Genomic DNA, 26,641 nt, shown 5'->3' with positions numbered 1-26,641 from the left:
CACACTATCTACCAACAAGTCAGACGGCGCAGCATGTGGTGGAGATGCTCCATATACCAGGTTGCTGAGGCAGAGCATGTAATATGATAATACGGACTGTGTGTGTGTGTCTGTGTGCTCGTGTGTTTTGAATCAGTAAGTAGGGCATGTGGAACAGACGATGATACTGTCTAATGTTGATGCTGTAGTCCTCGGTCTAGTAAAGGGTTAATCTCCGATGGGGGGGAGGGGTTTAGTAGTAACTGGCTTTCCATGTTCTGCTAGGATTTAGTAGTAACTAGCTTCCAATATTCTCCCATCAGTGTATGAATGTGTAGAGGATGCTGTAAACAAAGCTTGGTTCTGGATCAGTAATGTACTCCACAGTCCAAAATGAATGAAAAATGCTTCTCATAGTGACGTTTTTGAAGACAGATATGCGCATCTAGCAATTGGTTCTCAAAATATTTATTTCATGGTTTAGCGATTATGGTTTTATGCTAGAATTTTTTTTTTTTTTTTTTTTTTTGGTGATCATCCCAAAATTCAAATAGTCAGGAAGGAGAACGTTTTGTCTGCCAAAATGTTTCCCAGACCTCCATATAAAAAAAAATATATATATATATATTTTTTAATGAGAAAGCCTGAGTAAGGCAATATTGAAGTGATTTGTCGGAATATGTCTAGAGTTTATTGAGGGCATCTGAGACCATACCTGGGGCCTGTTGTTTTCTATCTGCTCTAGTTATGCCTATTTTTCCTGTCTCTCCAAATGTCATACTGTTTGTATGTGTTTCTCCCCAGTGAACACCAAACCTTCTGCCATGGCCACTGGGCAAACAATAAGAGTAGGTTCACTAGAGCATATCTCCTAAAATGATAAATGTTCCAAGGCAGAACAGCTTCCCCTGTCCTAGGGCTGCCCGTGTTTGTACCTGTGGCCACAGATAAGAGAAAACGCCTGCCAGACTCTTTGGCTGTCACGGCGAACGAATCCTTTCACGAGCGAGCAGCCAGGAACGCAAGCAAATTGCAGTGTGTTACAATTGTATCATTTAATACTCTTCATTTTGAATAGAATGAGATTCTGTGAAACTCACCTGAAACTCTCTGAAAGCCCTGAAAATAACATACTGTGATGGTACCATGATTCTATCAGTTGGCAAAATCATGGTATTTCATTTTATTTATTTTAATTCTTCGTTTTACTGTCTGTTCCAGCTTTTTGTATGTGCAATTTCTATACAAATATTTGTGTATAAATTAAAATGCAGGCATAAACTAATTTTAATCTGCAAAACTAGCTGAAAGCATTGGGGTTCAAAAATCCCAAAACATGCTGATGCTCCAATGTGGACTTTGGATTGGATTTTCTCTCCAGTAGTTTCTTGTTTTGTCAGAAACCAGTGAGGTTTCCATTCCACACATTACGCGCAAACTGTGCAAATCCATCCTTATCTGGTCAGGGCCTCTGTGTGAAGTAACCTAAAGGACATTAGACTCTTCAGGGAGTCATGTGTTACACACTGACCTAAAGAGCAGCTTCTCGTCTCATCTCCTGCCAGCGAAGGGTCGACTGCAAGGTTAACAACGACTCCGCCAGCCTAGCATGTGCAGGGAGACCTGGAGTGTAACGTTTAACACAAGAAACACTCACTCACACCTCCAACGGCTGCCATGCTGGCTCAACCTCCACTGGCCTTTTAACAGTTCTGTTTAAACCTAAAAGCCCTTTTGAGCTTTTAAGGCACTTTTCACTATTGTGACATTTCTAGGCCTCTAATGTTAGAGTTCGAGCCTACCTGGGTCTATCTAATGTGTGTTATGGGATAGCTAACATTGTATAAGGCTGCTTATTTACTCGCACAGTTCTCACAGTATAATTACTTTAACTGAAATCAATATTTCATTTGTCTGTTTATTTATTTAGTTGTATATGTGTTCATAGGGTAATTATCACAAACCCATTAACAATGATACAAAATGATTTGCATCATTGATTGTATGTTGTAATAATAACCAGTTGATTTGATCTTTTATGTTGTTATGGTAAAATTTTGTAGGTTTCATATTTTGTCTTTGCTGTATATGCTGTTTCCATGGTAGAGGTGATTTTATTATCTCCCACACACAAATGCAAGCTGATATATTCATGCTTTCAAACATATAGCTCTTTTTTTCTCTAAGAACACGGTCAAACCACTTATAATTGTTTTCATAAATATTCATTATGCGCTACCCAATCATATCACTTATCCTGCTGTGTGCTGTGATTTGCAGCATATTTACATCTCAAAAAGGTCTTAAATATCATTAAGATTCCTGTAGGTGGTAATTTTGTTTCCCCTCCCACTGAGTAGTTATATGAGTTAGCTCTCAGGGTTAACGACATGCTCTGTCATTCTGCAGAATCGTTTTTTTTTTTTTTTTTTTTTTTTTTTTGCCAGTTTCAAGGTATTATATTAAAGGATATCATGGGGTGAACAAAGATGGGGCACTGATTTAAATGGAAAGCTGGTATAAATCCCTAATATTTTAGATTTATGCTTCAAACAAAAAAAATTAATGAATACAAACAGTAAATTGGCCAATGACACAAAATATATGTTAGTCTTAATATGTAGTTATCCTACTCCAAGTATTCCTTGATTTTCTTGATTTTCTTTTGTAAATATTATTTTTCATATATAATATGATCATTATTATTAATATTTAATTAAAAGTCTAAAACACTGATTAAGATGCGTAAAATAGGTTATAGTATGGATATAATTAACAATCATGAGCAAAATTTGATTGCAATGGAACTCACGATTATTTCTTCACATATATATTTCAAACAATAGTTTTAACGCATACTAAAATCAGACCGTCTGTGCTTACCTGTCTGCTGCACACATACCTGCTTGCCATTTTTATTCTGTCCACCAAAAACTCTAAATATTATATCTAAAGGGATGTTCTTTTGTGATATTTGTATTATTGCGTGAAGTGTGTTTTTCTTTCAGCTCCCACATAACCAGGGACAGATTATGACTTGTAAAGGCCCTGGGGCCAGTTATCTCCCAAAAAAAAAAACAAGTTCCCCCCCGCAAAATCTCGCAGGGGCTGCAATTTTTTCAGTTTTTAATAAATATAATGCACAGTGTTGGTGAAGACAGGGCAGCTAAATGTCACGCATCGTGCTGACACTGTTGTCTGTTTTTTCATGCAATTATCGCCACTGACACCGATAGACAAGTCAGGTTACTTTTGTTATTAAAGTCTCAGCTTTCAAATTGTCAATTTTATTACGAAATTCAAACAATAAATACTGTCCTTTCTAATGATTTATATTCATAGGCCGCCTGCTGAACATGGGTTTGAGCTCTTATAATTCTGACCTCTTTTAAAGTTCAGATTAATGCATTTAAATTTAAAATGTAGAAACTTTTGGATCTAGAAAAACTGAGGTCCACCCCTCATAATCTCACAAAATCATGTGGATCGTTTTGATGTCACTAGTCTAGTGGTGATGGGTATTACAGTATGATCGGACCATTCGTTTCGAGTGCTGTGGCTACTAAAATTAGGTTTGACCAGTAAAAAAAAAGAAAATCTTTCATTTCCAATATACACTCTGCTTAATTGCCTTTTTTAATTGAAGGTGCATCTTTTACAGTCGTTCGTTTTTACTTTTTACAGTTCAAATTTTAAATAATAACTATGCTAAAACATACTCTATTGGTTTCTCTAGGCCCATTTTGTTGGATCATTGATAATTATAGGCAACAAAAAATAATGCAAATGAGGCAAATAAAAAATTAGGCAATGTTGAAAAATTGTCTCACTTCAACTTAGGGAAAATTGGCAGTTATGCTGTAATAATAAATAGTTACACAAAAAAAATAAGTGGTTCTAATGAATATAATTTTAAACAGGATGGAACAGGAGTTCTATACAAGGTTTTGGGGCCTTCATATTCACAAAGGGCCCAACAGTAAGTTCCAGGGAGCCCTCATAGTCCAAGAGCCTTGTTTAAGAGGCCTTGTGTAGGCAATGGGACACATATATTACAGCATTAATAAACATTTGTTTTCATTGTTAATGGGTTTTCTGAACCAAACTGGATCGCGCTGCCTTCAACCCCCAGGGCTGGTAGTCAAGGGCCCCTGGGCACTGGCCTCATAGGCCCGGTCAGTAATCCATCCCTGCACAGAACAGATATATTTCAATGTCTGTCTTTGGCATTGGCCAGACTCAAGTGTGTGAGGTATGATTGCGTACTGCTGCAGTAATACTCAGCTCCTGATTTGATCAGTGCACTTGGAACCATAAAAGGTGCAAATTGCTCTTTCTGTGCTGGCGTATCACTTTCCAACCTGTCTGATTCAAACAGGCCTTATCTCTAATGCACCTTGCTTTTGATTTCAAGACATTTTATTCCTACTAAATGCCATCACTGCTGCTTATCTACCTTAACCAGCAAGACTTCCTTGATCAACCAGCTTCATCAAGATAAGTTTTGGCTATGCCATGCTGGTCCACCATCTAGATAAACTTTTGATTTAATAATAGATATAATTTTGCAGTTATGTTTACAATCTTTTAATAGATTTCACAGTATTTCATATTATTTTTACCCATTTTAGTGATTTGTACATAATTTTGTCTTCCATGGCTGTAACTGTTAAAATGATAGTGTCTGACTCATGGCGTCCTGCTGACTTTGGCATATTGAGAGCTGTTTTTTTTTTTTTTAAGTGTTAGAAATCAGAGCCAGCTGAGTAAGGAAACAAGTGAGCAATTATGAGCTCTAATATATGATCCGTCGGGAACGGTGGCTAAATATTTGGCAGTGTGACTGTGAGTGATCTGTAGCGTTGCCACTTTCCAAAGTTGATGAGGCTTTTACACTGAACAGTTTTGACTTTTATTCTCAGGGACTCCTGTCCTGTATTTCAGTCAATGTGTAGATGCCAGTGATAAAGTTTCTCTAATGCAGCCTGGTGCAAGTCTCCTAAAAGACAAGTTTCTTGTCCTCACAGATTTCAAGGTTATCTCAGTTAAGTGCTCACAAACAGCACGCCTTTAATGTTTCATTGATTTGAGGCTTTTATAATGTCCTTGCCACCATTTTATAAAGTGAAAATCAGACTTGCATGGAGGACTCTTGGATATTGGTTGGTTCTGGCTGGCCAGAGATTCTCAATCAAGTGAATTTCATTAGTGTGCTCTCTGAGCCTGTCATCGTTAAAATGAAGAGTTTTGGTTCTCATTGAAAGTAGCTCTGTACTACTTGTCTTTAAGATAAAGGTGGTATCAGACCACATCATCTGTTGTAGGGGAGACTGGGGCTAGTTGTCACACTTCCAAGGGTGGGGTTTGAAGTGTATTTCCTTTATAGACACGTGTTTTAAAAAAGCATTATGGCATTATGTGAACATCTACCCTAATAAAATGTCAAATCTGACATTGTGAAACAGACTCTTGTCCCACAGTTTGGTGTAATATGATTGTTCTTCGGACTGGCAGACACGGTGTTCAGCTGACATCACTTGGTACGTTTCATGTTTTAAACAGGATTAGGGTCAAAATTGACTTGACAAATATCGTTCGTGTGTGCTTTTTTTTTATCACCGCTTCTGAGAGTGTGTGCATATGGCAAATATTTTCCCATTGTGGTCCACAGAATTGCCTAGCCAATCATGCGTGCCATTTTTTCACGGTCAAAGCACCTGATCTGAACTTCTTGTAAATGTGCTCGGTTCTATTTCAAAGGGAAATTAAATTATAGAACCGTCCACCAGAATGCTGGTCCATGTTAAATCTAAGATGCCCTGAATGAGTTCCCTTCACCTTAATTGATTGTAAGAACAGCTTCGCTCAGCTGTGGTTAATAGGATTGTTTGAATCGTATTGGAAGTCAGATTGCATCCCAAGTTCAAAGTAAAGAAAGGCGTGCTGGACTAAAGTTGAGATTGCTCCCTTTTGTTCACTCCCCACACAGAACTATATACAGACATTTGAAGACACAAAATATATTAAATACAAATAACCAAAAATAAATGTTTAAATGTGTTCTGCAAGTGAACAACGCCTCGTGGTGCCATCCCAAAGAGGCACAAAATCACTCTCACGGACCTTTTCCTGGACTGTTCCCTGCTGGTGGAATGACCTGCCTATCTCAATTCGTGCTGCTGAGTCTTAAGCCATTTTCAAAAAATACACATTTTTCGCCAGCACCTGACCAATTAATACTAGCACTTGTCTGCTAAATTATTAAATGTAAATGTAAATGACAAAGCAGGTGGTAAGCTGAAATTTAAGAAATATTTTTGAACATTTTCCATGGGTGTCATTCATTCTTAAAAATCCCTCTCAGCATAACTAGATTATGATTTAACTAATATTAGGTTGAAATTTTGGTGAGCACTTAACAGCTAGGACTGTTCAGTGAGCAAATGCAGCTCTTTTATTCAAAAGATGGGGTAATGACCAAACGTAATCAGCCAAAGTGAGGAAATGCACTATACTGTTTAATTTATTTTTACCTTTGCCAGGATTTGTACTCATTAAGATTAGGGATGCTCTGATCAGTCGGTCGCAGATCGGTATCGGCAGATAATTACATACATTATATGACACACTTGGTAGACACTACATTTTTGAACCGATCGCAATTTAATGACGTAAAACCATAAATTCGCCCTCGATGCAGATGTAAACAGTATACAGATGAGGCTTTTGCTCCACATTCTTCATTTTCACTATGCATAACATCAGTTAACCACTGTTAATAACACATCTTTATTTAGAGCATTAAATCCTCAGTCACATGACAAGCTGCTTGGCTAAAGCTAAATAAAAAAATAAAAAAACAATTGCTATAATGTCATTCCATTTTTTTGTGTGTGTGTGTTCTATAGAAGAAAAGAAATGCATACGGATTTCCATTTATGTAAGCAGTTGAGATTCTTTACTTTAATTTATATCTATATCTATATATTTGTTTTTGTTTTTTTATGTCATGTTCACACTGGTTTGTCTCTCTCTAACCCCTTTAGTCATTGATGCATCATCTGCAAGTATGTGGTACAATAACATGAACTAACAAGAGGTCTATTATAAATGTATATTTTTAGACCCACCAGCAACAGAGGTGTTCTGTTTCCCTCTTCACACCGCAGAAGATGCCTGCAGCAGAAACGCTTTATATTCTGGCAAATCATCACATTTACATCTTCACATCTTTTATATCTTCAGAACGATATTTGGGGCTTATATCTTATAAGAAAAAATCTGATGAAATGTAGCATCGCTGTGTGGTTTTAATTTGACAAAAAATAAAATCGAGACATCTGAGGTGCTTGTAATTTTTCTTACTCCCCAGTGGCGCTTGAGCCGCATCACACTCCATTAGGCAGGTTATGTCGAATCGATATATTGGCACAAAGGCCGAAGACAGATCGTGGCGATGGCATGATCCTCAGAGGAATGATTGTGTTTACTGCGGCAGACGAAACTAGTGGCCTACAGGGCATCGTGTCTCAAAGACAGTGTGCCACATGAAGATGTAATGTCTTTGAGAGGATAGCAACTTTCCCAAGGGAGAAATACTACCGTCTGTGGCTGTGCTAGCTTTATATATAAGTCGTGTGATGCTTTTATAGTAGTAGTGTTGTCTGAAGAAAGCAGGCTGCTGTCTAGACGTTCATGTTATCCTCCACAGCCATTCAGGCTAGAGACATTGGCATCAAAAGTATGACGTATTTTTATTTTATTGGTTGATACTAAATGCTTAATCGTAGAAAAAAAAAAAAAAAGGATACATGAGCATGTACATTTAGATCTAATGCTCACTTAAAGCTGACCTTTAAAAAAACGAAACACTTTTCAGTGTCTTAAATAAATTTTTTCATAGTGCATTATAATGTTGTGATGCCTACATTTAATTTAAAATAATAGATTTTTAGATTTTAGAAAAAAAAATTGTGAAATTTTTATATCCACCATTTATTAGTTATGTCGGTCATAACATGGAGTATCACCAAACATTTATTTGTTTGAAATAGTACTCCAAAAAAAATTATTTTTGTGATTGGCAGGCACATTTGTCTACATTTCAGAGATGCAGACAGTCTGTAGACAGTCAGAGAGAGTCTCACATCTCATTTGAGACGTGGCCTGCAAAAATGAATCTACATTTGGATCGTGACGACAGTCTGGGTACAGTGTGAACGACCTACGAATGGGAGAAAATGTTAACTGTCACTCAACAAAATGGCACTTTTGGCAATTGGAGTCTTTCCCAAAGAGCTTAAGGAGGCTTCATGCACAATAAAACCATTTTAACCAAAGGCCTCTGCATGTTGTGGAGCACTTTGAGTCTGCTGTGTGCAAGGGCATGTAAGGTAATGAACAACGGCAAGCATATTTATTCAATCCAGCTGTATACAGAATTAAATCTCAGTTCCTCTGGAGGACATTGCAAAAATTGGTCAATTTAAATAATCACAATCATTTCTTTCTACCTTCATTCTTGGAAGTCTTGTTTTGTCTTGTAAGGGGCTGTTCACACAGTTTTACAAGGTTAAGATGCCGTCTTGGTTACGTTTTTAAAAATACCCTTCAATACAGACTCCTGTGGGAAAGGCAGTTTTTTTTAGCCAGTAAAAGTGCCAAATTCCGTGCTGAATTTTGTGTTGTCACTGACAGGCTTGAGGAAAACAATCAACTCCATTTGAAGTCATGTCACGTACATTAATAATGTGGACATGTCTGTCAAGCCTGGTGGAATATTTCTCCCTCTGTCAGGAATGACACATGGGGGGTGCCTAGGGAATGTGAGTGCCTAAAGGATGTGTTGTAGAAGCACAGTGCTGGCAGTTGTTTGATGGCGGTTGAAAAGGTTGACTGGTTCAGGGGACAAAACTGGCGTCAGAGACCCCGAGGTCAGCCTGGGTCAGCCGAGATGTCCAAAGCAGGATTTGGACACTTTCACTTGACGACGTTGCTTTTGGAAATGCTGTTTGTGACATGCTGAATCTGTGCTTTGATCCGAATGTGATTTTTAGCAGTCTGTGTCACTCTCTCCCCTCATGTTTTATTCAGAGTCGTCACCATCTGCATGCTCCCTCTCAGTCTTTTTTCCACATTCATCTTTAAAATGAGTTTCTACATGAACACTTCTCACGTGACTGCTATCAATAAAGGATTCCCACCATTAAATGAATCCAATGTTGTTAACCGGATATATTTGGCCCTCTCAGGCTCTGTTAGGCAGGCTGTGCATTGTCGCTGGTTTTCTGATTTGATTCACAAACTATCAGTTTCGGATCAATTCTGAATCAGATTTGATATTAATTCCATTTGTGTTACATAAATAAATAAAAAATAATGTTATTATTAACAGTAGTAGATTTATAGTAGATTTTACATTTTTTCATATATAATTATATTTTATATAATTACTGCTGTTGTTGTATTTATGTTGTTGTTATATTTGTTGTATATGTCATTGTTGTATATATAAAATGTTTGAAACCAATTAAAAGGTAGCTCTTGAGAATTTTAGAATCATTATAAGGTCATTCACATGAAGAGTGCTGTTAATCACAAAACGCATATTATACCCATATTTTGTCCATTCTTTATTCTATTGTGGAAGTTAAGGGGATGAGACTTACCCTTTCTGGGTGATTGTAGTTTTGAGAAGTTTAGCTTTGTGTTGGAGGCCACCTTCCTGTCATTGCTGTGTAGTTCTGTGCGTGACTTCCTCTATGGCCCTGTTTGCACCTGGTATTTTGATGCATTTTGGTCGATCAGATCATACGTGGATTACGCTAATTACAGGTGTAAACAGGGTTTTAAACGTTTTGAGCTTCCAGTAGTCGAAAACACATTTGACCGGATTGCTTTCGTAGTGTAAACGCTCGCGTGGTTGAATGCGTTCAAACAACCACAAAAGACTGCCTGCCACTGACCTAATGTGTAAACATTATGGGTAGCACGCCAGCCAGACGGGATTTAAACTTTGTCAGCTGAAGACCCAAGTTTAGTTTGAAGACAAATTTACCAAGCACAATGTTTTCTCACCATTCCTGATTTCTAAAACGCACTCTCCTCGTTCGCCGTGGTCTTGCGGCTGTCAGAGCAGAATGAAAGCTGATGCCTTCTGTATGATTTTCCGTTGTCTCCGTGCGCATTAAAATTGCGCACGGAGAATAATAAAAAAAAAAAAACATACATTTACCTGCCCATAGACCCTCACCTTGAAGAAATAAGGACAGAAGTGGTCGAAAGTGGACAAAAAAGACACCAGGTGTAAACGGTTATGTGTCTGCCGCGTCTATTTGTGATCCGATTGACCAAAATGCATCTTAATACCAGGTGTAAACAAGGCCTAAGTCTGTCAGTCGATTTGAGCGAGCAGACTAGACAGGTCACACAGATGGGCCAGGCACTCATGCATTTTCTCCCCAATGATTAAAAAAAAAATGTCCCACTCGTTTTCATTGATGTTTGACTAGCTCTTAAGTGGTCTTTGACTATATTCTGACACCAATCGGTGTGGATGCATCAGGATCTGGCTGGTTAACACTGCCAAACACTTCTTAAAGTAGTGTGTTTTATCAGTGACCACAAGCCAAATGAATGACTGCATGGGAATCTACAGTACCTCTTTGACATGAAGTTTGTGTATTAACTGCTGCAGATTCACACCAGAGCTTTTGTTTAACTTTTTATTTTATTTTCACCTTTCTTTTCTCAATCTGATCTCCAAACTAGTGAGCTGGAAGATTCTATATCTGGCTATAAAGCACAAGTAGTTGAGTCAGCTACTATCTACAAATTGTTATTTCCCATACATATAGGTCATTTGTTGATCATATACTGTATGTGGTACTTTATTAGCCTTTCAATGTTTTCTGTTAATCAAATACATAATTACCTTGAATGTGGATTTAGCCGTCCATGTATGAAGAGGGGAGACCCACACTTGAATTAAATGATTTAATAATTTTTTTTATGTTTTTCTTTCCTCTACTCCAATAGCGCTATAGAACTCCCAGTTGAGGGTGGGAAGGTCACAGTTTTGTTCTGCCCACTGTTTTTTTATGTTGAATGAAGGTTGGTGTCAGCCCATAAGGCTTTGGCTTACATTAACCGTCTGGGCGTGAAATGAATCAGAGGGCGGATGTGAAAGAGTAAATCCTTCGATCTTTCTTCTTCTGCTCGCTCTTGACAGTAGTGCTATACTTAAAGATGCATATTTTCATCGTTTTTTGCTTTGATTATTCTTGTCATTCTGGCGCTGTTTACCAGCTTCTTAACAACATTCATTGAGAGAGTTCCCTTCAGTCAGAGTTATTTGGTGGGCTTGTTTGATCGCCCCTGGGTTTACCAACCATCTTGACCAAAAATAATCAACCATTGTGAGGTTCCCCCAATCTCATGTTGACGTCAGGCTCGGAAAGGATCTGATGCAAAGGATTAAGTATGTACTAAGTTAATGACCATGTCAATGGAGGTCTTGGGATGTTTCGCATCTTGGCGAGCATTTAGGCCTGACCTTTAAACCCTTCCATTAGCTGATTCATGCTCGGGCCTGCACTCTAAAATGCTTCTGTTCTTGTAATAACAGTACATCAGGGCTGTCATGATGGAAGATTGAGGTAGGCAAGCTAAGGCTTTCAATTTGTTCAAGCCATAAGCTCCATATTCACAGTTACAGTGGAGACATTGTGAATGAGTAAATAACATTCCTATCTAATCTGAGATGGGGAGGCACATTCATACAGGTTAACTGCTGTTTCAGAGATGCCATGTTGTTCTGACTCATATTTGATTTCTAACTTCTGTCACCTTCCTCTATTCACAGTATAGAATATTTATGTCTTACCACACAATTGTTTCCATGACTTTAATGCAGTGTCCAAACTTGCTTTGACACAAATACAACTTATAACTTTACACAAATGCAATCCAATCCAAATTTTCCAGTCATGAACTGTACCTTATTTATTTATTGGGACAGGTACCTTCCCCCTCCCCTTGCACTTCCTGAAACTAAAATTATAGTGTCTGGTAATGAATATTAATAATGAATCCATTTTTCTAAAATCACCTGCCATTGGCATAAAGTTTAATTTTGCACTCCTGAATGTCACCAGAAGACTGCCCAGTGAACTTATGGCGCTTTTCCACTACACAGTACCAGCTCGCCTCGGCTCGGCTCGGCTCGACTCGACTCTGCTCTGTTTGGTTTTCCACTGTGTAAAAGTTGTACCTGTACCTGCTTCCAGGTACTTTTTTTCGTACCACCTCCGGCGCGGTTCTAAGCGGGCTGAGGCGATACTAAAATGTGACGTGAAATCATGGCAGACTGCTGATTGGTCAGAGAGCATCGTCACTATTCACTGCGTCATCATTGCACGCGCCAGACGCAGTATCCTGAATAAAAAACAGCAAAAACAAAAACAAAAACATCCAAAAACAGCATACACTCAATTTCCTCCATTGTCCTGTGTGTGTAGGTAGCGGGTGTGTCTCGCGCGTCTCGCGTAAAAGATTAAGTCACGGCAGTTTCCTGCGGTGTCGCTATGACGACCAGGTACTATTGTGGAGGTACTATCTGCAATGGAAAGCGGAGCGAAAAGCGAGCCGAGCCGAGCTGAGGCGAGGCGAGTCGAGTCGAGCTGGTACTGGTAATGGAAAAGCGCCATTAGTGCAGTGTCAATTCTACCCCATAGCAACTTTGATTACCATGCTTATTGGCAACGTTGATCCTCCTTTTGAGGATGGACCCTGCAACCATCCAGGTGCCTGTTATTAGCAAATTGGTCAAGTGTAGGTTTCTTCACTCTGAGCAGAAATGCCATCTCGAATGAGTAAGAGTCTAGAGCTGAAGGTATGAAAATAGAACTTCTGTACTTCATGGAACTTGCTAAGGGCGGAATAAATATAGACTTTGCAGACGTGATAAATTAGTAAAGGAAGAGCTTCACTCAACCATGAGAGGGAGACTGTGGGCACTGGGAAAGAAGGCTGAGCATTTAAAAAGACTGAATTTTCATTTGTGTGGGTTGGTTTGTTTGTAAAGGTGTGAAGCACTTGACTCAGCAATCCTGCGTGACTTCTGAATGCCTCAGTTCAAATAACTGTGAAAACACAAACGTTTAACCTGTCATCCTCCTTCCTCTACTGAGAGGCTGTTTCAACCATCTGAAGCATTTGCTCATAGCAGATGTAGTGTCTGGACAGCCTTTTTTTCTGCCCAGGCAATGGATTTGCTTCCAAAGAGGAGCTACCATATTGCAACAAACTGGCACAGCCCTGGTTCCAGAAAAAGCCTCAGGCAGTTCACGCTCAAATGGTTGTACAAGTGAGGATTTTAAGAAGTTCTGCCTGGATTGCTCATACGCATACACTTTCAGTCTGCCTGTCACTGCTGAGGTAGTTCACTTTTAACAATGAAAATTTTGGCATTTTACTAACTCTCAATTTCAAACCTGTATGACTTTCTTTCTTCCATGGAATAAAAATGTGAATTTTTGAAGAATGTCCTGGCCTCTCTGTTTTTCATGACATGAATGAGGACTTGGTCTGTAATAGAAACATCATAAAAGCTGTCAGATCAGATTTTTATTTAACAAAATAAAAGCATTCACCATTCAGGCGAGACACTAATTTGAATAACTTGAATAAACCATTTAATTCTGATTCAAAAGATTCGTACACAAATTGGACATAGCTCTGTTTGGCAGATAAAGTACTTAAGATGGAACGACATGGTTTGGAATGACATGAGTATGAGTGAAAAAAAATTAGTTTTCATTTTGGGTAAACTGTTCCTTTAAGGGAATTCATCATGCAGCCATTATGAATGACTCCCATTGCACAGCTCTGCACATACCGCAGCATTTACCATACAAATGGAATTGAGCCAAAAAAGAAATGACACAAAGTTATATTTTGGGTGTGTGAGCTGGTCAGGAGAATAGGTGACTGCAGCAAATGCTTAGCTCAGAGTAGGTGCAGAGAAACTAAGAGCTTGGCACAGGCTCAGTGTTTAAAGCCTGGCTTTTACTGCAGTGGTTTATCTGAAAACAATCTCAGGAGAGGCTCACACCTGGAACATTGCCACAATCCTCATAACATACAAGCACAAACCATCACAAAATTATTACTCCTTGACGCTTCACATTACAGTTCTTATTCCAAAGTACCAGATGGAATATTATGAAATGTAGCAAATTAGCCCTAATTACACCATCTCCTAGCCAGTCTTAATTACAATGCACTTACCTCATGAATAGTAATAGTACTGCATTGTGAATTGCACATCTCCAATAAAGACAATCATTATTTTATAAAGGAACTCTCTTCATGCGGATTCATGCGCCCCTGCTTGAGAATACTGCCTCTGTTCTGCAGTTTTGCAAAGAGCAGCTGCACTGAATCCAAACTCAGTCTTCCAATGTGGATGGAGGATGTCTAATTACAGGTATGGCGACCACTGAGATAATTAAACACCCAACCCGCAAGCTAGATTGCATCTAGATTTTTGTATTTCCTGAAACAATAATGAATCTGTTGAATGTGCATTGATTGCCTCAGGTGGCTGACAGATTGGATAAACAAGCCTGGGTCTCCAAATTGTTAGAGCTGTGAATTCCCTTGATGCACCATTCCCTGATGAGAAAGCATGTGTCTGCTCATCAGTAGACAATCAGAGAGGCGATGTCTTATTTGATAGGATGTTTAGATCCTATTTCTTCTATGTTTGAGGATATTTGAGAATCATGCAGTAAGCTATAGTACAACTGTAAATGGGCTGTCAATATGTGATCATATAATGTTATTAATTACAATAAAAGCATTCAAGAATTGAGAATTGGCAATAAAAAAAAATGGGTGATTCCATAAGTTCAAGAATCACAGGGTGTTTTTGACGTGATAGTCCATCTCCAGTGCTGGGAAGAAAAGTACATGAAGGTTAGAACAGACATTGACCATTTTACCCAATGTCAAGGCGGTAGGATGACATCAGCACAATAGGAATCAGGTCTCAGGAGTGTCTCGGGAGTTGTGTTATCACCCTGGGGGTGACATGTCACCCACCCCTTCTGAATGAAATGTGTTACTGACACACGCCTGGGTGTCATTGTTGGCAAACAGCTCAATTAACAAGTCCTCTTGCCCCATTAATACTATTAGCCGCTGATCCAGGCAGCACCGGCTGGCTAGGCTGGTGTTGGCGGTGAATTGGAGATTGCTGTAATCCTCTCAGCTTTTTGTCAGTGCCACGGCGACCACAGTGCCCCTTCTATCTAGTGGAATTATCGCCTTTGTCTTGCAATGGAATTGCTAGAGAGACCCTTGAGGATTTCCATCCACACCCCACTCGTGCACAACTGCTTTGTTTGTCATTCTTACGATGATAAACCCTCATGCTTATTTTAAAGGCAGACAAACTCCCCACCCCTGTTCCCACTCTGAAATGAGACAGTCATAGCCCAAGGATTCCTCGCCTTGCTGCTGGTTCCTTTGAACTTTGTGTTTTTGTCACTTCCCTGTGTGTTCCCCCCTCCCTTCTCTCCTTCTCCCTCCTCGCTCTTTCTCACCTACACGTGCGTGCACACTTGCACAAAGACCCATTCAGCTGTTTGCTGAGGACCCTTCCACGCGCGGTTTTCTTAAAGGAGACCAGTGCACCAGAGAAGACTGATATTTGACCCATCTTCTCCAGCTGACTGCTATCCGTCGCTTCCCCCCCTGCAACTCCCTACCCCTCCTTCTCTCCCTCTCCGCCTCTGTCTCGCTCTTTCTCTCTTTCTGAGATCTCTCGGAGCCGTGCTCTTTGTGAAACAGAACACAAACCTTCACACGCTGGCGGAGTGCAGCGGTCTGCGCCTGTGTCAGGGGGACTGCACGCGGTGGATAGGCATGGATCGCTTCCTTGGCTTCGTCAAGCAGATCCGGAGGTCCAGGAGACGCAAGGGCAAAAAGTACCGTCCGGAAGAGGATTATCATGAGGGTTATGAGGACGTTTATTACTATGCTTCCGAGCACCTGCACCGTAAGTGATTCCACTAGCTGGCTGGGGGGTATTAGAGCTTGGATATCAGTCATTGTTTTACTATTGCATAAATCACCAGCCTAGGGCAGACATCATGAGCAACTCCGCTTTGAGGGATGAATGAATGGTTTATCTGTAGACCGTAAACTCCTGGAGGGGACTTAAGCTTGCTGCAGGTTCCTTGTCAGTGTGAGTGTTTATAAGGGTATTAGGGGTGTGTTTACCTCACTGCCCTTGTCTGATGGATGGCCTCAGTCGGTCACCATTTGTTTCTATTGATTTAGAATGTGTTTAATGCTGTGTTGGCCGTTAAATGTGCACTAGAGTGGACATTTATGACCATACTGGTGTACATTGCTGAGCTGCTGCTGTTTGAGTGCTACTTGCTGTGTTTGGATGGCACACTGCCCTTTAATCGCAGGTGAGAAGTTCGAGTGTGTGCCTGTGTGTGTTTGTGTAACGGGGCATCGTTTTCAACAGCATAGCGGTCTCAGGTAGCTGTGGTGCCAGGTTTCAAAAACACCACTGACTAGCATCTTTCCCAACCTTTGTTCTGCCTTTGTTTAAAATGAATTGTACACAATACGGTAGTGGTCTTCTTGGATCAAGCTACCTTTTGTTTCAGTTCAAGTTGTTTCAGAGTTTCCTTGTATACAGAATGCAGGTTCCCGTTCACGAGATGGCCTGAGGCAGCATGGGTAATGACAGGGAAGAGAGGAGCCGGTAGTCCTGTAATCCTCATTCCACAGCTCTCCTGGTGAATGACGGACTGTCTAAGAGTGATTGAATGCAGGTGTTAGCAAAGCTTTGTTGTTGCATTGTCTTTTGTATTTGGGTTTTTTTTTTATTTTTTTTTATGCACTTTGTATGAAAGCTTTGAAGCAATCAAAGGAAGATGATCAGGATTCAAAATTGAGATAGTGTCTAAGTTTCTACAGTATGCTAACGTTGCTTGAACCTTGTTTCAGTGTGACTGCATCAGGGTGTGTCTACATTTGAGGGACCGAAATGTCCCAACAAGGGTAGTATAACCTGATACCACCAGACAAGGGTCCCCAAATGGGTTAATAAAAATACTAAATACTGTAATGACACATGATTTCTGTGTTTAGTGGTTAAATTAGAGGATAGAAACCATCATTAGCTTAGCATAAAAACAATAGAAGTGAATGGAAAGTCTCCATCATGGTAAAAAAAAAAGTGTTTACAGTGCTGAATCAGTGGGGGCATGTTAGTCAGACAAAGCAATGCCCAAGATACTTACTCATCACCATTAGCAATAGTGATGTAGTCATCACGCCACGCATGAAAGCGCTGATTTGCACAAACAACCTTTCTCAGAATTTAAACCTGCAGTACTGTGGTGTTCTTAGACGTTGCTAGCATGAATTGAGGATGACTGGTGGAATTAATTGTGCGACTGAAACCATGTTTCATCTGTTTTTGATCAGCGATTTGTGATGATTGTGATGTCAGCTGAATGCTGCAACCTGTTCACTTAATGACTTCTTTCTTTCAAGCGTTATTTTTAATGTCAGGTTTTCACTTTGATATGCAGTAGCAAAGTGCTCTGTACGAAACATAGAATTAAACACCTAATTGGCCCAGCTGGAGTCCGACTGAGTCATTCAGAGGAAGTGAAGGAATAAATGCCATTTGGAATATTTTTAGATTAGTGGGAAATGTAGAGATGTCACTTACATTTTCTGTTTGGCCTAATGCTTCAGATGTGCGTTAAATGTAATTAGATTTTAAGCTAGCAATGCTGCTTTTAAAACATAATGGCAGCTTGGCGTACACAAAGGGATCAACTGCTAATTAACCCATAGCAAAACCCTGGAAATGTCACGCGTGTGCTCCCCGAGCTCAACCACGTCCCCCTTCGATTTGCCTGGGTACCTTGTTTCGCCTCACTCTTGCCTCTCTTCATCATTTTTGCCTTCATGTATAATTCACGGTCAGGTTTTAGTGTGTCCATTCTCGTTCATTTATCAAATTCTCCCTCGTGTGGCCTGCTGTCATTCCTTCTATGATACACTTGATTTTTATACCCGTGGGCTCACTGCAGGACCCACACTTTGGGGGAGGACTATGTTCTGATAAATTGATCATATCACCATAACAAAGAGTAGTGGAAAGATAGAATATGTTTGTTTGATTTATTCAGGGACTGTAGGACGTTCTGGTGGAGGTGACTGAATGTAATGTGTCATTTATTTGCAGTGGAAATGTGGCTATGGTTTTTCAGTTCTGTTTTATTGGCTAAATAAAGTTGCGTTCACACACAGTTTGGCTATAAAACCGAACTGACTTCTTTTTACATTTGCCTATTCCTTCACATTTCAAGAGTGAAATTGGCTAATCTGTAACATACAGAACCTTATGCTGGTCCAATTCGAAAGTCACACATATTAGTAAATCTGGTTGTCGATCTGAAAGACTGACTATGAACGTAGTCTGTGAGACTTCAAACCATCATTCCATTATAGTTCCTACATTTGCAGCTTTGTGTAAAATTGAAATTTGTACTCTCTTATTTATTAACTTACAAACGGCTTTCAACAAGATAAAGCAAAACTTGCAACCCCATTTTTCTGCAAACTGGTATCGTCTTGAGCACACTAGTATAAAAAAAATACTATTTTAAATGCTGAATATTTTTCTTGTAGAGAGACTCCCTAAATGAAACATTAGCTGCCTTATTTTAGCTCAGGGCAAGTGTCCTTTCCCTGCTGCGAGGTTCCCAGAAACCTAATGCACAGCATCCATTTTGCTTATTTGTTTTCTCCTGTTCACAGGAGTAGACTCAAGTATCACTGAAGTACCAATTGTTTTAAAATGCAAATAATCATAGCACCAGTCATAAAACTGTACAAATAAATATGTTTGTGTAATATTTCATCATACATAACTTGATCTGCCCCTGAAGTGACATTGTTATTTTTATCTGACATCACCAACCCTCTTATTTTTCAATCCCTCCCTGCTAAATATCTGTCATACTATTCAGGATTCATAAATTGGAGTGTAGGAATTTATCCTTTAAGCAATTAGTTTTATATTATTTACAGCTAGAAACATGTCACATTACGGAAGTAAAATTGCTTGCGAATGCTCTTTTGAGTAGAGTTTAATATCACCCTGTGTTTTTGTTGGTGGCATTTGTTACACATTATGGTATTTGTCTGAGATAGTTTGCCTCATCCCTATACATAACATGACTTTATTTTGTGCTATAGTCCAGGATAATAAATGAATACCTGGGCACAGGTTAATTTACAGAAATATGACACTATATGTGGAAAATAGTTGTCATTGCTGTGTTACATATTTGCGTATAATATAGACTAAAGTGGCAAATACCTGCATTTGTCTGATAAAGAGGAAATACCTCTTGTGCGATTAGAGATTTCTGTTGGATTCTTCATGACAGCCACCAAGGCTGCTGTGACAGAATGCATTTGGTTCCCAAAAAGAAAGTGGCAGCACTTCTAAGAGATGTCTCAAAGGAGCTGGGAGCTAAATCAAGGATCTGCCTTATATCAAAGCAGAGATTCCTCTAGTAGGTCACATGAAACCCTGAAGGAAAAATAAATGCATATGAAATCATCATTTTGACAGTAAAGTAAAACAAAATGTTTCCCTCTGATAAAATGCTAATTTGTTTTGTCCAAACTATAATCAAACACCTCCCTTTCTTTTTCCCCCTAATATTGGCAGATAGTAGAAAGCCAACAAAAGATTTCTTTCACTGTTTATCTAAATGCAATGTCGTCTACTGTCCCTTCAACCACTTAACAATATGTTTGTTGCTAAATTTTGCTTTCCAAAGACACATTCAAGCAAACACAAATTAAAATCTGCCCATAGCCCTCTCAAAATCCTTCTGGAAAGATGGCAGCGTTTCTTGAAATATGGTTATGGGAACGTCTGTTGCGCAGCGGCAGCTGTTTTAGTCCCGTAGTTGCTAAAGAAGGATGGAGTCTGATATTTTAACGAGCTGCTCACAGTTAGTAGGTGATAATGAAGCCTGCCAGTCCCCTCCACAATCATCTCTCCTCCCCAGTCACCATTCACAGTCAGCTGATCTTTCTCTACGCATTAGCAATTATGCCAAAAAAGAGAGGGTTACCTAAGGCCTTCTGTTGAATAGCAGGAGGATACTGTCTCATCATTCTCATTTGGGATAAAATGAGATGAAAGTACTTGGCACACTTTCTGGATTCATCTTTTTTGTCTTCTGTTTTTAATTGCATGTCACACAGGACTCTCTTGGTGTTGTGATGACTGGATATTCTTCTCCGCTTTCATTAACCACTTTGCACTGTTTGTCCTTGCACTGGATCAGGTCACAGTTAGTCATGGTCATCCTTTGATAAACTGCAATGTAGTAATTGTAATAAGTAATTGACTAACAGTTTTTATAAAGATAATAAAGATAAATGGTGTATTAATCTCATGGTAATTTCATGGTAAGTGTGCGATTTAATCGCGGTTAATCACACAAAATGGTGCGATTAATCGTGATTTAAAAAAAAGTATCTATACTGACAGCCGTATTTAATATTCTTTGAAGGACAAAAGCACCCTGGGAACTCTTTTCCATTCAGTTAATTTTAAGTCTGATCTCTTGAATGAGTTTTGAGTTTCAGTTCATAAAACAGATCAGGGCTGCTTTTCCTAAAAGCTTTGCATGCCAAAGTGGATCGTCAATATCTTTGGAGACAACAGTTTCTACTTAGGTTTATGCTTTTGGGAAACACCTGTGAATGATTTGTTCACAAATCGGACTGATCCAGTTTTCACTGACTCAGTGACTCTCAATGAATAGAAGTCCACTGGAATTCCACACACAAATCTATGACTTCAGGCTTGGAATAAAGCACAGAATAAGTTTTTCCAAACATTTATTTTTCCATTAATTGTAATAATCCAGGGAGATTTTTGTATGCACAAGGGTTCTGACAACAGCCGGTGCTCCACACGGAGATCTGATCTCACCATCATCAAGTCTGTCTGTGATTTAAATGAAGAAACAGAAAAAACGGACAGACTAAATCCAGGAGAACTGCGGCAACGTCTCCAAGACCCTGTGGAAACTTTTAGGCACTATTTTTGAATGCTTTCAAAAATAATGTCATAAATAGATTTTATTTATCAATTAACTTCCATTAACTAAACCAAATCAATATTTGGTGTGGCCACTCTTTGCATTTAAAACAACTTTTGTCCAGGTACTCTGACGTTTATTATGGAATCAGCCAGGATATTCTTCAAAATTGTTTTCTTTCTGGTTTTTTTTTTTTTCTGTTCAAGAAAAAGGTTTGGATCAGCACAATGATGAATAAATAATGGCATAACTTAATTTTTTTGGATAAACTATCCCTTTAAGTTTGTTTTAGCTGGGCATACAGTACATTCCATGAGCTCTTGTCAAGCTTACACCACCTAATTTGTCCATATTAGGACATCATCCCTTGTCCATCATTAGCTTTTCTCTTTGTTTTTGTAGCTAACGAAACTTTAGCTAACTTGTTTAGTGCTAAAAACAAATCAAAAAACAACTTGCGCTGTTTAATGCTTCCTTGTTTTTTTTTTTAATGCCTTCTCCTCACCTTATATACTGTAGAAGTTGCTGTTCTTTCTGCCCATGAACTTTAGGCCATCCCATCACATTCGGGCTGTCATATCACGTCACTGCACTGATCCTTCCTCCTCACACCGTGTACTGTAAGGCCACCTCATCCTCCCACTGGAAATGTCCTCGCTGAAAGCAAAAGCGTAACCTATTATCTCTCCCTTTTCTCTGCATGCGATGGAGCCTTCAGCATCAAAGAGGCATGATGAATTCTGATGTGTTGTGTAAGAGCCATTAAGGAATGCATTAAGCATTAATTTTCAATGACAGTACCGTATCATCCTCCCCATGAGTATCGCACTCATCTCGGGGTGAGTCAAACATGTGCCAGGCCTCTACAGTCATGAATTTTATTTTATTTTTTTTATCATTGAATTGAATTGATGGGGACACCTGAAAATGTCAGTCTAAATGTCAACCAGTGCTAAGTAGAGTAAACAACAGCAATATTAACTCCTCATCTGGTAATGATATCTTAACCCCAGTGATCACGGCGCTCTCCACTACAGACGGCAAAGTCCACTGAGAATTCATCCTCATTATTGTGTCAGATAAACTATCAAGTGTTATTGTTCAATTTATGGTCAGCAGCTTTGGTCAGTGCTTCGCTACAGCTCTGCTTGCAGCAAAAAAAGTGAAGTAATCTAATCTAGTTGGTTTTCTACATGGGGGGACGTTTTTCAAAAAGAAAATATGCTAAAAAGTGGAAATTATAGAGCTATATTGTAACACTATAAATTGATTTTCACACTTTTGCTGCAACCAATGAGGGCAGAACCCCTATAAACTAAATAGGAGGACTCAAGCCATATCTAGGGATTATCAGAGAAAGGAATTACTTGGATTAAGATGTTTACATGGCATGGGTAAACCTCATCAATCTAGTTTACATGCTACATGTCATTATTTTTTTTTATTAAATGCTAAGAAATGCGGTTTGTTTACTACCATTTTGTCAATGCTCACTTGTACCCATTGCACATCACAAAGAAATTCAATTTAAATGCAACAGGATTGTTTAACATTGCAGTTTTCGTTTGTCTGCTTAATGAGGTTCTAAGGGACCCAACCTCCTTAATTTTGTCAGAAACGTGCCTAAAATGTCTGTGCAAAACCGCAGTACTTAACATATTTTACCGTGATAATGTTGGCTAATTATGAGCATGATCTCATGTAGATTAAGGTTAACAATTACTGTATTCTGTTTACATGAATTGCTTAATCATATAATAAAGGTGAATGTCAGCATTTACTACTTTTCTCATTTAAGGCACATCACTTTTAATTTATGTATACTTTTATATTTTTGTTTTCTTTATACCTTTTTTTAATCTCCCTTTCCTCCTAATTTTAGAACATGTTTTTCTGTTATTTTTTAACTTTTTAAATTATTGAAAGCATTTCATATTTTTTTTCTGTTATCATAACGGTGTTGTTATGCATTTTTCTTTGAATAGGAATTTCGACAAAATTTAATTAGGAATTTGTTGGCTTTCTTGAACACTTCATATAGGTTAGCTGCTTTTGTTTTTTAATTTCCGTTCTACAATGTTGCATTTAATGTAAAAAACGGTCCTAATGTGTACGTGTTTTGGTTAGGTAAGTGACATTTGACTAGGATCCATGAGTGTGGCATCCTATGTAGCTTTCAGTGAAAAGACTGTGCACATTCTATCACAGCTTTCATCATCAAGCGCTGGATCCTCCTAATGGTCCACTCTGCCTGCAGCCTTTCAGACGTATACGGGATGCCTGGGAAGATCCCCTCCCCCATCTTCCACTTTTGCACTCCCTTTCGCTTGATCAAACTCCTCTTTTATTCCCATCTCTTTCTACCTCAGTTTATCTGATTTCACCATTCTCATCAATCAGCTCTGATGAGGTCAGGGTCCAAATGCCTTGTGCATACAGCACAGTTGTAGATTGTGGTTTTAACTGTTTCTCTATCCATCCGCTCGATCAGTATTGGCCGTAACGCATTACAAGTAACGGGAGTTACGTAATCAGATTACTTTTTCAAGTAATGAGTAATGTAACACATTACTTTTACATTTACAGCAAAATATCTGAGTTACTTTTTCAAATAAGTAACACAAGTTACTTTATTTTCCCATTTATTGACCAGATTTCTCTCACCATGTGGAAAGGAGAGATGTCAGAGTAAGTGCAAAGGCATTTTGTGTGCTAAGTTGGTGGTTATTGTAGTTCTGGTAACATAATATTGTAACGCATTACTTTTAAAAGTAACTTTCCCCAACTCTGCGCTCGAATGGTTTCTCTGTCAAAACCAGTCATTTTGAGTTTTTTTCTTAATTTTATATGTGTCTCCGCTTTTTATTGCTTCTGCCTTTGGTTATTTAAAAACAGCTTCAGTGGAAGTCTTAAGATATGTGTTAAGCTCTGCTTAGCCCTGATTGCTCACAGCATATGGATAAGTGTCAAAATAGAACAAATTACACTTGAATTATTTGTTTGAAAAAGCACATCATTTGGGGACTGTTAAAGTAGATGCCAGCTTTAGATGACCCACACAGCCTGGTTAGTGTGCTGCAATGTAAATTACACTGCAAAAAAGAGTAGTAAAATTGCTTAATATACATTTTCCGAGTATTTATTTATTTATTTATTTATTTATTTATTTATTTAAGATAAATTATATGAAACCAAGTCTTATTTTATGCAATTATGCATATTAAGTATAATAAGAAAGATGTTAGATGTTGGAAAAGACACAGATTTAATAAAATGTTCTATTATTTGAAGGTCATTACACTAATTATGGGAATCTCTGAATTATAATGCCACTTGATTGCTCTTTTTTTTTCCCCCAGACATCTCATGGTGATTTATGAGCTCTCAAACAGCTCACATTGGACACCAACGTTTGTTCAAATGGCAAAATTAGTGCAGCCAAATAAAATTGTTTGCTTTTAGTATAATCATTTGTGTCACCCTGCATCACACCAACATCAGCACTTTCGGTCTATTAGCCATTCTGTTGGATGTTAGTCGCATGCTGCATTTGCAGAACATAATTGAGTTATTTCAGCACCACAACAAACAAAAAGTCTCTCAAAATCACCTCTAACATGATTAATCATTGCAGAATTGCAATAATTTATAACCTTACTTTTAGCTGAGAGTGAAGAATAGAGAAAAAGAGCAATAGAAGTGCAAGAAAATTGCAGATGAGGTTTCAGGACTAGTGTAGGTGTTTCTGAGGAACTCACATGGGCCGTGTATGAATTTCTGTATACTTGTATATACTTTCTAAATCTGTCATGTTGGCATTATCCTTTTGACCCATGTGTTCTTTGACACGTGATGCACCAATCATGAAAATTGGGTGTTGTTAAACGTGCAATTTAAACCATTCACCTGGCTCACAGTTCTCTACCTCTTTTTCCCCATCTTTTTGAATCTGATGTCTCCTCTGCATTCTCATTGGATAGCAAAGTCTCCACTGGTTGCACACTTCTGAATCTCAGCATATAGTCAAATGACTGTTTGCCTACTGTATTGTTAATTCTGAGTAGACACCCTGCTTATATGAAGTATTGCTTTTTCCATACAGTGTAGAAGTGAAATAGGCATGTTTGTATACAGTGAAGGTTTCTTTTGAAAGTACCCAAGCAACTTTGGGTTTCTGTAGTCGTGTGAGTGCCAGATTGTCACTTTCCAGTGTGTGCATGTGGGAGATTGTGTCTGTGTACCTCTTTCTCTCATACGTGCCACTCTTTACTAAGCTCCTTCAAAGCTAGCACACTGTTTAAATTTGTACTCAAGTTTGCAGTGCTCTGCACAACAGCTGAAGAGCAAATATTGAACCTCTGAGACTGGTAAGAGCAGCTTCCAAATCCTCAGTTCTCATCCTGCTGATGACCTGCTTTTGACACAGTTAACCACCAGATCCTCCTGTCAATCCTAAAGACGAAGGGCATCTCAGGGACCGCACTCCAATGGTTCAAGTCTTACCTCTCAGGAAGGTCCTTTAGGGTGTCGTGGAGGGGTGAGGTGTCTAATACCCAACATCTAGCTCAGGGATGGGCAACTTCGGTCCTGGAGGGCCACTGTCCTACAGAGTTTAGCTTCAACCCTAATCAAACACACCTGAACAAGCTTATCAAGGTCCTCAGGATTACTAGAAAATTACAGGCAGGTGATTTTTTCAGGGTTGGAGCTAAACTATGTAGGACAGTGGCCCTCCAGGACTGAAGTTGCCCATCCCTGATCTAGCTACTGGGGTGCCTCAGGGCTCAGTGCTTGGACCACTTCTCTTCGCATCTCAGCCTGACTGACAAGACATTTCTGGCTGGATGAAGGACCACCACCTTCAACTAAACCTTGCGAAGACAGCTGCTTGTGGTCCCGGCCAACCCAACACTACACCACAACTTCTCCATTCATCTAGGTTCGTCATCCATAACTCCATCAAGGTCAACCAGGAACCTTGGAGTTGTGATTGATGATCAATTGAACTTTACAGACCACATTGCTAGAACTCCCCGGTCCTGCAGATTCGCCTTATACAACATCAGGAGGATCAGGCCCTTCCTATCAGAGCATGCTACACAACTCCTTGTCCAAGCACTTGTTCTATCCAGACTGGACTATTGTAATGCTCTCCTGGCTGGTCTTCCAGCTTGCACTATTAAACCTCTGCAACTGATCCAAAATTCTGCAGCTAGAGTGGTCTTTAATGAGCCGAAGAGACACACGTCACTCCTCTCCTCACAAAATTGTACTGATTGCCAGTTGCAGCTCACATCAAATTCAAGTCACTGACGTTTGCCTAGAGAACAACCACTGGCTCTGCTCCCTTCTACCTAAACTTATTACTTCAGACTTGCGTGCCATCCAGAAACTTGCGCTCTGCAAGTGAACGTTGTCTTGTGGTGCCATCTCAAAGAGGCACAAAATCTTTTTCTCTGACCTTTACCTTGACTGTTCCCTGCTGGTGG

At 39.1% G+C, this 26,641-nt stretch overlaps 1 protein-coding gene across 18 annotated transcripts in view; it reads left to right on the top strand.

The window, feature by feature from the left end:
* Positions 1 to 26,641, top strand: part of grip1 (glutamate receptor interacting protein 1) — a 238,433-nt gene that overhangs the window by 73,628 nt on the left and 138,164 nt on the right. For 10 of the 18 annotated variants that reach the window (XM_084407840.1, XM_084407839.1, XM_084407836.1 and 7 more), the window contains exon 1: positions 15,805 to 16,042. The exons of the other annotated variants lie outside the window; for them this stretch is intronic. In XM_084407840.1, the coding sequence (XP_084263966.1) occupies positions 15,910 to 16,042 (133 nt within the window). In that variant the 5' untranslated portion in view covers positions 15,805 to 15,909. Of the gene's footprint in view, positions 1 to 15,804; positions 16,043 to 26,641 lie in introns of those variants that run through there. 18 annotated transcript variants of the gene reach the window in all.

Source organism: Rutilus rutilus (genome assembly GCF_951802725.1).
Source record: "Rutilus rutilus genome assembly, chromosome: 4".
In the NCBI taxonomy this organism is placed as follows: Eukaryota; Metazoa; Chordata; class Actinopteri; order Cypriniformes; family Leuciscidae; genus Rutilus; species Rutilus rutilus.
Note: the sequence above shows the minus strand (reverse complement) of the source record. Positions and strands in the feature narration are given on the sequence as shown.